The 14,404-nt window shown below is 34.3% G+C and overlaps 2 protein-coding genes across 3 annotated transcripts; one reads left to right on the plus strand and one right to left on the minus strand.

The window, feature by feature from the left end:
* The first annotated feature begins 270 nt into the window (after positions 1 to 270).
* Positions 271 to 12,769, plus strand: idua (alpha-L-iduronidase). Of its 2 annotated transcripts, none has more exons than XM_079605801.1 (14): positions 271 to 659; positions 1,200 to 1,340; positions 2,173 to 2,255; positions 2,456 to 2,563; positions 2,692 to 2,787; positions 3,914 to 4,116; positions 4,875 to 5,054; positions 5,652 to 5,868; positions 7,825 to 8,022; positions 8,902 to 9,023; positions 9,977 to 10,102; positions 11,375 to 11,451; positions 11,529 to 11,629; positions 11,720 to 12,769. In XM_079605801.1, exons 1-14 carry the CDS (start codon positions 499 to 501, stop codon positions 11,818 to 11,820), a joined length of 1,914 nt encoding a protein of 637 aa, XP_079461927.1. In that variant the 5' UTR covers positions 271 to 498; the 3' UTR covers positions 11,821 to 12,769. The 2 variants fall into 2 exon arrangements, 1 of the variants encoding a protein (XP_079461927.1); XR_013796752.1 differs by having other exon boundaries at positions 287 to 659; positions 11,361 to 11,451; positions 11,720 to 11,875.
* On the minus strand, positions 12,767 to 14,207 carry atp5meb (ATP synthase membrane subunit eb). The gene is made up of 4 exons (XM_079605802.1): positions 14,018 to 14,207; positions 13,752 to 13,806; positions 13,141 to 13,239; positions 12,767 to 13,017 (listed from the first exon to the last, which is right to left on the minus strand). Exons 1-4 carry the CDS (start codon positions 14,051 to 14,053, stop codon positions 12,992 to 12,994), a joined length of 216 nt encoding a protein of 71 aa, XP_079461928.1. The 5' UTR covers positions 14,054 to 14,207; the 3' UTR covers positions 12,767 to 12,991.
* Positions 14,208 to 14,404: the final 197 nt, after the last annotated feature.

Raw genomic sequence — 14,404 nt, forward strand, 5'->3', positions numbered from 1 at the left:
TTAAAATCTTAGTGACTACTAGTTAAACACCACCTCAAGTCATTGGAAATCTCCATTAAAATAAAATGGACTCAAGTTTTTATTTTTCCTTTTACCGGTTGGTGTTTTCTTCACAGCCATTGTACACATCAATGTAAATGCAATATGTTTTAATATGCTACTTAACTTTATTTAACATTAGCAATCACATTATGTGAACATTTTGCTCTTAAAAATGCAGTGTAGATCTAAAAAAGTTCACATTTAGACCAGCAGGCTGCGACATTCAGCTGTCGACACAAAAAACACAAGTCGCAGGTCAATGACGTCAGCGCATCAACTTTTCTGAAGAGAGCAGATGGAGACTCGTACGAGCACAGAAGTTGGGGGAAATATTTTTTTTTAACGTCACCGAATACGATTTCTGAAATTTTAAACATAAGATAATATGTCTATGAAATTGTTAAGTGAAAGACACGTAAAGTGAACGTGTATGTGTTTACACGTGACGTCAGCAGCATGCATATATGTAAACACAGTTCGTTCACATGGACAGTGTTTATATCAGTCCTGATGATAAAACAGCTGCAGTCTGTTATATCTTCATCTGTGGAGGTTCAAGTGAATGTTGACAAGCGGCTACGAAACTTGAAGCACTTTTGGAGAAGCACTGGATTCTGGTAGGATAAATCTGTAACGTTGAACACTAAACTTTACTAATAATATGGTGGTGTGCAGCGAGTATAACATGATATTACGGCAAAAGAGTACCATGGTACTACTTTTGGACATTGGATTGCCATTTAAATACCATGGTATATTAATTGCCATTATTTTAAATACCATGCATGCATGGTATATTAATTATTATGGTATTACCTTCTGATATAATCACTTTACTTAATAATACTGCCACTTTAAGGCAAACCATAGCACTGCATGATTACATATTCATACATCACAGTGTTTACATTATACTAAAAAAAACACACTAAGAAGTAGAAAACTAGTAGTAGCACTATGGTACATGCCCAAACTGTTACCTTATTTATCAAATAAATGAAAGAAAGAATGAATGAATAAATGAAGTGTGATAGTACCATTATGATTTGTGTACTCTTTTGTTAGTGAGATCTACCCCATCATTTCCAGGAAAACATTTGATTTAGAGGGTAAATATGAATAAGCACATCGTTCACCTTTGTGTCCTGTGTTTGCAGCCCTCCAGAGCCACACACTGATGCACACCTGTACGATCTCAGTCCAGACCAGCAGATAAATTTGGCGTTGATCGGCTCTGTGCCACACAGAGGAATCCAGCACGTGCGGATACACTGGATGCTGGAGCTGGTGTCCGCACGGTCAGTATATTCCCAGAGTCAGACTTTCACGTCTTCTGTTTGGTGAATGTGAAACATTTTCATATATAACATACTTAGTTTGTGTATGTAAATATGCAAACATTAAGATTGATTGTAATATGCATATGCTACTCTCTCTCATTAAAAATATTTAACCTCACTAGTAAGCTCAAATTTTTTTTGTGTGTCTAAAAACATCTGGGTCAAATTTGAATTCAAAGGTTTAAGATAAAATTCAAATGATTTACAGTTAATGTTTAAGGTGCAATATTTACGTTATCAAGCATTTATCGTGCAGATGTCACAATATTTGTTAAAGTTTGTTAATGCATTAGCTAAAATGAACTTAAAATGAGCAATACATTCTTAAAGCATCTTTTTTTAACGTTAGGTAGTAAAAATTTAACTGGGCATTGTTTCTTCATGTTTGTTCACAGTGCAAACCATTTTAAACTTTAAAAATGTATTTGTAAATATTGCAATTATTATTGACTAAGATTAATAAATGCTGTAGAAGTATTGTTCATTGTTAGTTAATGTTAACTAATATAATTAATGTTTAATTATTGTTAAGTGTTACCAAGATTTCATTCGTTTTCAGGGGATGAAGTACATTGTATCACATGCATAAATGCATAAAATCTAAATGCTATAAAAACTTCTTATGTCTCTCATAATCTCCTTAATCTGCTTTTGAAATACTATCTACTTTTCTGTTTGTGCATCAACAAATAATCTTTACCTAAATGCATTTTTTATATTCTCCATGCATCTCCATGCAAACAAGTGTACTGTAGTACTCATCTTTTTTTTATTTCTGATGTTTGTGTAGAGTTAACAGTGGAGAATATCACTACAACTTCACTCACTTAGACCAGCTGATTGACCTTCTCTGGCAGAATGGACTGCAGCCGGGTATGTAATGCAATGTAATCAGGAAATATTCATCTTCTACTGGCTTTCCTGTCCTGGTTGAAGTTCTGCATTATTTCTTGACTAAGTAGGACTTTTCAAATTCTGAATATTACTGTCAAATCTGTGCTGTGCTAATGTAGGATAAGGCTGCTGCCAATAGGGTTTGCCATTGTGTCAAAGAGGATTGCTTCTTTTTAAAGGGTTTGAACTGATGGGCAGTGTGTCCAACACCTTCAGCAACTTCGAAGACAAAAGACAAGTTACTGAATGGAGAAATTTAGTCTATTTGATCGCCAAAAGATACATAGGTGAGTGTGAGAGTGAAGTTGTAATGTCTTAGATAGTGATGATGGATCACGAAGCACTTGTTGTGCAGTTTGAACCTTGTGTTTTCCAGCCCAGATCTCTTACCCCAGAGCTGTGTTTGTTCCTGCAGGGAAATACGGCCTCAGCTTTGTCTCTCAGTGGAACTTCGAGACGTGGAATGAGCCGAACAACCACGACTTTGACAACATCACTGTGTCAATCCAAGGTACAGTCTAATATATATGTTTTGTTGTCTGAGCCAAAACACTGTAATTTCTGCTGATAAGTTTTGATCCAAATGGACTAGAAACAAAATGTTCCTAGATTCTTGTATCCTTGTATTTTTATTTTATTTTTTATATTTTTAGCAGCATTTATTTTGATTAGTCTTCTGACAGTCATGCACATTGCATTGCATATCTGGCTCTGTTCTTTGTACATCCCGCAATGATTGCTGCAAGTTAATAATAGTCCCAAGTTGCCCAACTTTTAAAATTGTCTTGAGATCCATTGGGACCGTGTCTTGTGGGTATATAACCTCAGACCCTGTAATTGCAGCTATATTTTTTGGAAGTCGTGCATAGGGGAGATGTTGAAATAGGCATATGTAATTTGCACCAAATGAACCAGGGTCTATGTTTATGGCTGTATTTTGGTGAAATGTGTATATGAGCAGATTTGAAGATTTTTTTCATGAAATCTGAGAGCTTTCTGTCCCTCCATTGACAGCTACACAAGTTACTACCACTTTGATGCTTCAAAAAGTTCAAAAAGAGATTGTAAAACTAATCCATATGAATTGAGCGGTTTAGTCCAAATTTTCTGAAGAGACTTGATCACTTTATTATATGATGAACAGATTGAATTTAGGCTTTTATTCACATCTAAACATTCATCAACTCACACATCAGTTTTGGTAAACGGAAGCTCAAGCCTGTTCGCTTGACGTGTAAGAACCAATGAGATTCATTCTAGTGTTACGTATAACGTTTGAGCTTCAGTTTGTTCTCGTGCGTCAAGCAGATTTGGTTGAGCTCCTGTTTATGTTCACTGAACAATGTTTATATGTGAATAAAAAGCCTCAATTCAATCTGTTCGTCATATAAAGTGACAAGAAATGCTGCATTATAAGTCCTCTGGATTTATATAGCACGGTCTATTTTTATGTGTTGTATTTCTCCACATGTTGTTCTCGAGCACAGAAATAATGCGCCTTTGTGGTGTGGACAAAACAAGAAAGTGTCTGACAAGTTTTAATTTAATGCTGCCGTATAGAAGAATGAGTGGTTTTGCTGAGGGCAATCTACCAGCCTCATTGTGGTGACTGAATTTTTCCTGCTCCACTCCTCCAGGGTTTCTAAACTATTACGATGCCTGCTCTGAGGGCCTTCGTGCAGCGAGTCCAGTCTTGAAGTTCGGGGGTCCGGGAGACTCCTGTCATTCTCCTCCCCGTTCGCCGTACTGCTGGGAGATGCTGCAGCACTGTTACAACGGCACAAACTACTTTACTGGAGAGACCGGCGTACGGCTAGACTACATCGCACTACACAAGAAGGTACATGACAGTTTATGATTGATAAGTAAGGGATAATGTACATCCAGCCGCAAAATAAACTCTGACAGCATGATCGGGACCCAGATACGCGCATTACATGGCTGCTTGCCACATAAATAAATAATCAGACAAGAAATATTGATTTGAGTGGAAATATTTTATCATCTCATCAAGCACAAAGAAAAACAGTTCCTTGCAAACAGCTTTGAGCCTAGAATGAATGAACAAGTTCAAATAAGACGGGCATTTAAGGGATAATTTACAGTAATTTACTGCTTTTCGCCACATAAATAAGAAAAACTTGAAAAATTTGAATATCGTGCAAAAGTTCATTTATTTCAGTAATTCAACTTACAAGGTGAAACTGATATAATATATAGACTCATTACATGCAAAGTGAGATATTTCAAGCCTTTATTTGTTATAATTTTGATGATTATGGCTTACAGCTTATGAAAACCCCAAATTCAAATTTAGAATATTGTGAAAAGGTTTCCATAAGCTGTAAGCCATAATCATCAAAATTATAACAAATGAAGGCTTGAAATATCTCACTTTGCATGTAATGAGTCTATATAATATATTAGTTTCACCTTGTAAGTTGAATTACTGAAATAAATTAACTTTTGCACGATATTCTCATTTTTCGAGTTTCACCTGTAAGTCTATTGCAAGTAACTTCAGATAAATTTGTAAAATAAATATAAATGAGTTATTAGATTTTTGTTTATTGTAGTATGTATTTCTTTGTTTTTCAGGGAGGTGGAAGCTCGCTGCCCATCCTGCAGCAGGAAGTGGCCACTGTACGCGAGATCCAGCAACGGTTTCCACAGTTTGGTTCTGTGCCGATCTACAATGACGAGGCTGATCCGCTGGTTGGCTGGAACAAACCGCTCACCTGGAGAGCAGATGTCACCTACGCAGCCATGGTGGTGAAGGTACACGAGAGTGCTGTGTTTCTCTGTTCTCGCTCTAGTGTCTCATTTCACCAGCTGGGTTTTTCTGTGATCAGTAGGAGTAGGACATATCTAAATGTGATTTACATGAGGACATCATATTGTCCTGAGCCCATTCCTTAATAGCAAAAACTACTTTAAATGGTTTGACAAATTCCTCAGTTGATGTATTTCCTATTAAAACAGAAAGTTGGAGCAGGACAAATGAAAGTTTTAAGTGACCAGTAGCTAAAAGTAGGTATGCACAATTAATCAAAATAAAACCGAAATCGTGAGATAACTAACTAATAGTTGTTAATAATTATTTTATTATGATAATCATTAATTTTATTATATATATATTTTATGTATATATCACTATTTTCAGAAAAATCACAATTAAACTTGTTCCACCTAATTGTGCAGCCCTACCTCAAACCTAAAGATACAATATTTTTTATTTCCAATGGGGTCTTTATTTTTATTTCTTAAATGATTTGCATTCCTTTTGCATGATTCGTTAAAGCTTGTTAGTTTAGTGAGTCTAGGTATATTTGGTGCAGTATTACAGTCTCCTTTCATGCCTCTGGTGTGTTGTAGATCATCTCACAGCATCAGAACCTGCTCATCGCTGACCAGAACAGTACCGTCAACTACACGCTGCTTAGCAACGACAATGCTTTCCTTAGTTACCACCCACACCCGTTTACCCAGCGAACGCTCACCGCTCGATTCCAGATCAACAACACAAACCCGCCACACGTGCAGTTTCTGCGGAAACCTGTCCTGACTGTGATGGGCCTGTTGGCATTGTTAGGTAATGCACGTTTATAATGAATCATCAGTGTTAGTGGGTGATGTAACAGTTAAGTATATTATTCAACTGTATAATTAGCTAAAGAAGTTCTATAGAATAATGGAAAATGCATTTCAAAGCTTAGAATAAAGAATACCATGTAGATTAAAAAAGTGCTGCATTTTTTTATTACTTTTCTATAAAAATATGTATATTGTGATATAATGACCAAAATATTAATATAATTCAATATTCTATTTAAACATAAATATAAAGATGTTTGCATATAATATATTGGTAACACTTTACAATAATGTTTCATTTGTTAACATTAGTTAATGTATTAACTAAAATTAACTAACAATGAGCAATACATTTGTTACTGTATTTATTCATCTTTGTTAACATTAGTTCATAAAAATACAGCTGTTCATTGCTTGTTCGTGGGAGTTCACAGTGCAATAATTAATGTTAACAAATATAACCTTTGATTTTAATAATGTATTAATTGAAATGAATATAATAGATTCTGCAGAAGTATTGTTCATTCTTAGTCCATGTTAACTAATGTAGTTAACTAATGAAACATTATTGTAAAATGTTACTAATATATTTATATAAAATAATTTGTAATTCTATATATACAGTATTTATATAATAATTCTATAATAATATGTTATATGTTGTGTTACTTAAATATGTAATTTTATTTTATTTTCACTTGTTTAATCTGTTCATCCGAATATTTAAATTACTTTGCTATAAAAATGTGTATATTAGTGATGCACCCCAAATTTTGGCATCTGAAAATATTTTTAATTTTTTTTTTTAGTTTCGGCCAAAATTGTTTATGATGGGGCCGAAACCATGGAGCGAAACTTCACAAATTTGAGGAAGAACTTTACTACCACTTGTTTAATTAATCACCTGAAAACACAACAACCTGAATAACATAAAGAGTTCAGCTGCCCAAATTAAATAAACAAAACTTTAGTTTTTAGTTTAGTTTTCAGCTAAATAAAAACTTAAAGGGATAGTTCACTTTAAAATTAAAATTCTGTCATCATTTACTCACCCTCAAGTTGTTTCAAACCTGTATTAATTTATTTCTTCTGCTGAACACAAAGAAAGATATTTTGAAGAATGTCAGTAACCAAACAGTAGTCTGTACCCATTGACTTCCATAGTATTTTTTTTTCCTACTATGGAAGTCAATGGGTACAGACTACTGTTTGGTTACTGACATTCTTCAAAATATCTTTCTTTGTGTTCAGCAGAAGAAATAAATTAATACAGGTTTGAAACAACTTGAGGGTGAGTAAATGATGACAGAATTTTAATTTTAAAGTGAACTATCCCTTTAATTTCAGGTTTAGTGTTTTGGTAAAGATTTAATTTCGGTGCATCGCAAGTCTATATTGTTATATATTGACCAAAATATTATATTTAACCTAATTCAGTATTATGTTTAATAAAAATAAATACATTTGGCATAAATGCTTATATCACCCACTACTACTGTATATCAAATAGTAGGGCTGTAAACGATTAATCACGATTAATCGAATCCAAAATAAAAGTTTGTGTTTACATAAAATATGTGTGTGTGTTGTGTATAATTATTTTGTGTATATATTTAAGAATTTTATTTATTTATATATTAAATAGTTCTATTTATATATAATATAAATAAAATAAAAATATATATGCAGTATATGAATGCAAATATTTCTCAAATATATACATGCATGTGTGTGTATTTATATATACAAAATAATTATACATAATACACACACATATAATATGTGAACACAAACTTTTATTTTGGATTCGATTAATCGTTTACGGCCATATCAAATAGTGTATAATTGTTCGGAATTGTCGGACTTTGTTGTTGATTATGCATTTGTTGCAGATCATCACAGTGGCATTTACGAGAGTTTGTGATAATCTCATATTTCTTTACTTTTTTCTCAGGTGAGACTCAGGTGCAGGCTGAGGTGTTGACTGTGAATTCTTCCGTGGGTGTGTTGGCCACCGTTCACGTCCCTCAGGTGCGGTTCACAGCCGATAGCTGGCAGACCACCGTCCTGCTGTATAACAGCAGAGATAACCAGACCTCCTCCACCGCTGACATCATCAACCTGCGCCTCACTGGAATACCTCAACGTATGGGTCAGTAACCACAAAAGACCACCCTATGCAATAAAAACACAGTTCATTTCTGTTATAGTTGCTCAAGAATGTAGAATTTAATAGAACTTAGGCTTGTCACTACACCAAATTGAACAAACCTCACAGGTTTCATAACTCAATATCACCATATAACGAATTAATAATTTGAATGAATTAACAATTTAATAATTAATACTAATTATTACAAACAACTATTATAAGTATATCCAAGCTTACTTGGATACATACAGTACACTCACGTTAAACTGTATGTACTATATATAGCGAATCATATCTGCTCGATTCTGTATATCTTTGGAAAATGTAAACTATATTATCGCCCAGCGATACATAATAAAAGTTTGATATATAGTAGGCTACATCCAATTTTACCCACATATACTATACAGTATACTCGCATTAATCATTATATACTAAATTTCAGCTGCATAATTGTTTGTATTGTAAAATGTAACTAAATTATCGCACAGCTCTACAGTACATATAAAGTTGTATATATATTATATCTAACTGTATTCGCATACATACAGTACACTCACGTAAAGCTAAATATATACTATATAGCAAGTAGATTTTTTTATTTTGTTACAAAATGTAACTATATTATCATCCAACTTTATCCGCATATATACAGTATACACTCATGTAGGGTGACATACTATATAGCAAATCTCAACGTGATCGTTTATATCGTTGAAAAATTTAAACTATATTATCGCACAGCTCTCATCTCCTAAATGCCACTTTAAGATATTATAAACATTAACATCATGATTTTTTTTAAGTTGCTTTGAAACTATGTGTATTGTATATGTGTATATGCTTGTATTTATAGTTCTATCCTGTCTGTGTCTGTAGGTCTGATGTATGTGACACACTACCTGGATAATAACGTGACAAACCCATTTAAACTGTGGGAGAGCATGGGCAGCCCTGACTATCCCACTGCACAGCAGTTCAAAACACTGCGGAGCCAAGAGGTTCAACACGCACACATGCACACTCCTTCATAACACACACTTTTATTGATGGCTTCCATGAAGTTTGCTTATAATGTTACTGGTTTCTTGGACAAAAACAGTTTTTGCTACTGTGCCTTTAAGACCTCTGTATGTTTTTCATATGCACTGAAAGAAATGGTGTAGAAACAATTTTCACTCTTTTAAAAAATTGCTAGTGAATTTCACAAATAATTACCGTACAAAGAATCGGCAAGTAACACACTGACCTAAATGTGAACTTTTGAAGTAGAAAGAAAGTTTTTTTTATTTACTGTAGTGGCCAAAAGTGATGTCCGGACGGGCTATTTGTTTTTAATGACCCTACAAGTTTAATTAAACCATCAAAATATCAGGAAAATATTTTATGTTTTTAAATATTTTAAATATGAGGGCAGAGCAAAACACTAAAGTTGGTTATGGTATTTATCTGACAAAGTTATTTAGCAAAAAAAAAAGGCAAACTACCGCTACAGGTTTTATTAGCAATAAACAAACAAACAAACATAGCTCACTGGAAAAAGCATACATTGACTACAACATAATCAGTTTATAATAATATTTTGTTGGTTCTCTCTTGGTTTTGCAATGTGTTCATAATTTCTTTGAATGACTGCGTGGCCAACAATTATGTGAGTACAATTGTTTCATTGACTCCAAGCACAATTCCTCAAAATCTTTAACTCATTTTTTATAATATTTTAATAAAAAAGTGAAGAACTCAATTTTCCTAAGCTGGACATCACTTTTGGCCAACACTGTACATCTTAGAAAAATACTTTTTCACAGTGTGGCTGGCCATATGTTAATGAGCGTATGATTGCAACTTCATAACCTTTATGGTTTCAAAATGAGCTGGTTTCGCAGCTTTATTATTTTATATAAATATAAATAGTTGGAAAAAAGGAGTCTTTAAATGAATGTGCATGTCGTAGGACCCACAAACTGATGGGCCTCTGCCGGTCCCAGCCGATGGCTCTCTGACGCTGAAGACTGTCCTTCCTGTCCCCTCAGTGCTGCTTGTACACGTATGTGCCCAGTCTAAAGAAAAGCCCAACCAGGTTAGTGGCAACTTGACATAACGTTGACATCACAGCTCTCTTATTAAATGCGTCTGACACCAAAAGGTTACACTACCAGTCACACTTAACTGAATTTGTTTCTCATGATTTTGAAAACATTTTGATCTGAAGGCTGATGCTGAAATACTTGAAATTAGTTGTGTAGACAAATATTAATTATGTTTATGTATGTAAACTCCATTAACACTGTTTAAAAGTCAAGTCATCTTCATTTATATAGCGCTTTTAACAATGTAGCTTGTTTCAAAGCAGCTTTACAGTGATAAATGGATAATTTAAGGTAACAGAGATTGTTTTGGCTTGATAGCGGTTCTTGAATAATGTTATTTTCCAGCTAAAGTTAGTTTTGTTTGATTCACTTCCGTCGCAACGATCATTAGTTATTAAATTAGAGACCGCTAAGACGACACCGTTCTCTCGACACAGACTTTAAACGCGAACCTGTGAGAAACGCTGATGGCGCTCACGTGCACATTAAGAGTTATTTCTATATTTATGCGCATTTGAATATATGTGCGCAGGTTTGTAATTCCCTACAAACCAAGCCTTAACAAACTACTTGTCTGGCCTTAAACATTTTAGACTTTTTATCACGTAAAAAAAATAAAAGCATCCCAAGATGCACCTCATGAAGCTTAGTAAGGCACCATTTTCCAGGTTTTGGACCTGCCCTTGAGTTTAATATTGTGTAATGTTGAAGTCATGATGTGGAGTGAGTTTATAGCATCTGCTGTTCACCTACGCCCCAAAATTGTGTCTGTCCGTGCATGAAATTACATGTGAAACTGGAAAAATGAGAATATCGTGCAAAAGTTAATTTATTTCAGTAATTCAACTTAAAAGGTGAAACTAATATATTATATAGACTCATTACATGCAAAGTGAGATATTTCAAGCCTTTGTTTGTTATAATTTTGATGATTATGACTTCGACTTATGAAAATCTTTTCACAATATTCTAATTTTGAATTTGGGGTTTTCATAAGCTGTAAGCCATAATCATCAAAATTATAACAAATAAAAGCTGAAATATCTCACTTTGCATGTAATGAGTCTATATAATATATTAGTTTCCCCTTTTAAGTTGAATTACTGAAATAAATTAACTTTTGCACGATATTCAAATTTTTCGAGTTTCACCTGCAATTTAAGTATAATTGCAAAACTTCTGCATTCCAGGTGCATGTTCATCTATGCAGAGATTTAGAAACCTTGTGGTTTGGTTTTAATATTGCAGTTATCGTTCTGCAGGTGAACGGGGTGCTTTTCATCACCGTCACCAAAGGACAAGTTCTGATCATTTGGAAGGATCACTGCGTCGGCACAAAGTAAGAACTGTTTAAATGCAGCAGTTCATCAAACTAGTTCATTCAAACTATAAATGTAACTTGCATGCCATTTGTAGGTGTATAAAGACATACGAAGTGGAGTTTTCCAAAGATGAGACCACTTTCCAGAGGATTAATCACAGAGACACTATTTTCACATACTTCACTTTTTCTCCAGGTATGAAATGAATTCAATTGAAATAAAAAATGCATGACCTCAAGCACTGATCCACATTGTATTGACCGGCTTGTGTTTTTCCCTGCACAGAGAGTCTGGAGGTCAGGGGTTACTACAGAGTGAGAGCCGTGGATTACTGGGGAAGAAATGGAGAATATTCTGTCACAGAGAAATATTCAGAGAACCGGTAGTCTTGATCAGCCAGACTTTTGACTGTCCATCAGGGTTATTATAATTAAAGGGATAGTTCACCCTAAAATGAAAATTGTCATCATTTACTCACCCTCATGTCGTTCCAAACCCGTAAGGCTTTCGTTCATCTTCGGAAAAAAAATAAAGATCTTTTTGATGAAATCTGAGAGCTTTCTGAGCCTCCATTGTTAGCTACACAACTACCACTTTCAAGCCCTAAGCAAAGTTAGTAAAGACATTAAGTAATCTTCATTTGTGTACTAAAGATGAACGAAACTCTCATTGTTGGGTGAACTAACTATCTATCTTATTTTACCCAACAAACAATCATAAATACAAGATGAGATTGGGTTGACCAACATGAAGTTCCTCAAACGAAACTCTTCAGTATCAAATATTTGATAGCATTAACCTATCTTTGGCAAATACATTAACTAGTTTGTAAAGCACACAACTTGAAAACAACTAGTTAACCAGGAGACTTATACAAGTCTGTGCACGCTACTAACTGAAGTTGCATAAAGCCAGCCAATCAGATTAGGGCTCGCCACAATAATTGTTTTTTCAGTATGCATTAAAGACAGTCCACAGGCATATGCCATCTGGGATAAAAATGGATTGGTTCATGTTTGAATGGACCTTGACTGTATGATTAATTTTTTTAATAACCTGAAGTTTTATTTACAGGATTTCCCAAAAGAATGATTGTTTTTTTTTTAAAATGCTGCCATCTCAGTTCATACTTTGAATCACCTGGAAATATCAATTATTTTTTATACATCAAAATTAAACAAAAAAAAATATAGGGGTGAACAGTTTATTAATAAATATTGGTGGGGATGTTTACCAAAGTGAAACTCTGATTCAGTGTATATTTAACATTGAATGTACTACATCTGTATCATGTTGTAATCAAAGATTCTTCAATTAAAGAACAAACCAGTGTCAGATCAGAGAAAATTTATACAAGGTCATACACACATATTTGCATGTACTCAGTGATTATTTCACAAAAACAGGTATTAGTCTGGCATAACCTATTAGAGGAAACATTGAAAGGTGTGAAAGGGGCACTGTAAAATCAAAACGGCAGAATACTAGCATCATTAGTTATCCAGTCAGATAACAAGATTTTTACAATGACACGATAAAACCGACATTTTGGGCCGCTCACTTCAGGATAGTTTCCTCACTAGCTGTTGAATACAAAAAAAAGAAAGAAAGAAAAAGTCAGGATGACCAAATGAACAAGCAATTCCAATATTCACCTGATGAATTTGCAGAAGAATCACTATTAAAATGTTAAGGTGAAACCTTACCTTCTGCTATTTGTTTAGCAATGCGTTCCTTCTCCTCTCGCACCTTCTTCTCCTCCTCTTCTATTCTCCTCTCCTCTTCTGCGATTGGTTTCAGATTATCTGGAGATAAAGAAAAGCTTTTTTAACTATCAAGCGTGTACACATTTTTAAACTTTCTGCACCATTTTGGCCACCAACTTTCATTCCTGTATATATTTTAATTAATTACACCAATATATGTAGTTCAGACCTACAGAAACATGTACTTTAGAGTTGATAAGCTTAAAAATGAAAGAATTAACCTCTAAAACATCAATGTGACTTCCACAAGCAATCTGTTAAAAGGGAGTGTATGCATGTGTGCGTGTGTATGTATGTATGTATGTATGTATGCATGTATGTATGCATGTATGTATGCATGTATGTATGCATGTATGTATATATATATATATATATATATATATATATGTATATGTATATATATATATATATATATATATATATATATATATATATATATATATAAACAAACACTGGTAATGTTTTATGAATGATTTAAATGTCCTTTTCTGTCCACTGAATGTCATTTGAACACCGGTCTCATTGTTTCAGATCAACTTGCTTGTTCTTACCGTATCTGCGCTTTCCATAGATAATGCCAACAAGCAATGCAGACCATCTGGCTGTCTGAAAGACACAATAAATCTCATTAATATCAGTAATTTTGTTTTTAATAACAGAGAAGGAAGGTAACGTTAATATCGTGACGGCCATTTTAACAGACGTCAAAACATCACAGCCCGCTCTGACAGAAGGAGGGGAAGATAGTCCTGTAGACGCCATTCTTCATTTAAATTGAGTAATAAGCATCTTGAATGATGGATCTGTAAAGACAAACCTTAATCAGCGGCGATACTTGCACTGGAGGAACCATTTCGCCAGACTTCAGGACCGCACTCAGTCTTCAGAGGTCAGAGAAGCGCAAGAGCAGAGCACAGCGAGAAGAAGTGAGGCTTATGAGCTCGCTGACCTCACACCGCCACCTGCAGGCCTGGAGAGCAACCGCTGTGTGTGTCGTCGACGAGTCCAAAAAAGAGGTTTGCCATTCTTCTTATGAATATGTAATATTATAAACATATGTGTTGCTAAAATGTATATTGAGAGAGGATGTTCCTCCCAATCAAGGTTTCTTCCTCACATCTTGGGGAGTTTTTTTGTCATTAGCCAGTAGCCATCTTGTAACTGCAGTGTAACTGTAAACCATTATTTTTTTTAAATTGTAAAC

The sequence above is a fragment of the Phoxinus phoxinus genome, assembly GCF_949152265.1.
Source record: "Phoxinus phoxinus genome assembly, chromosome: 3".
NCBI lineage: Eukaryota > Metazoa > Chordata > Actinopteri > Cypriniformes > Leuciscidae > Phoxinus > Phoxinus phoxinus.

Excerpts from the sequence above, each read along its gene's own strand:
- idua (XM_079605801.1), top strand. The coding sequence starts at position 499 with ATGCATATATGTAAACACAGTTCGTTCACATGGACAGTGTTTATATCA. Across the intron at positions 4,117-4,874 it reads ACATCGCACTACACAAGAAG|GGAGGTGGAAGCTCGCTGCC; the intron begins GTACATGACAGT and ends TTTGTTTTTCAG. Across the intron at positions 8,023-8,901 it reads TGGAATACCTCAACGTATGG|GTCTGATGTATGTGACACAC; the intron begins GTCAGTAACCAC and ends CTGTGTCTGTAG.
- atp5meb (XM_079605802.1), bottom strand. The coding sequence starts at position 14,053 with ATGGTTCCTCCAGTGCAAGTATCGCCGCTGATTAAG. Across the intron at positions 13,807-14,017 it reads AAGTATCGCCGCTGATTAAG|ACAGCCAGATGGTCTGCATT; the intron begins GTTTGTCTTTAC and ends TGTGTCTTTCAG. Across the intron at positions 13,240-13,751 it reads CTATGGAAAGCGCAGATACG|ATAATCTGAAACCAATCGCA; the intron begins GTAAGAACAAGC and ends CTTTATCTCCAG.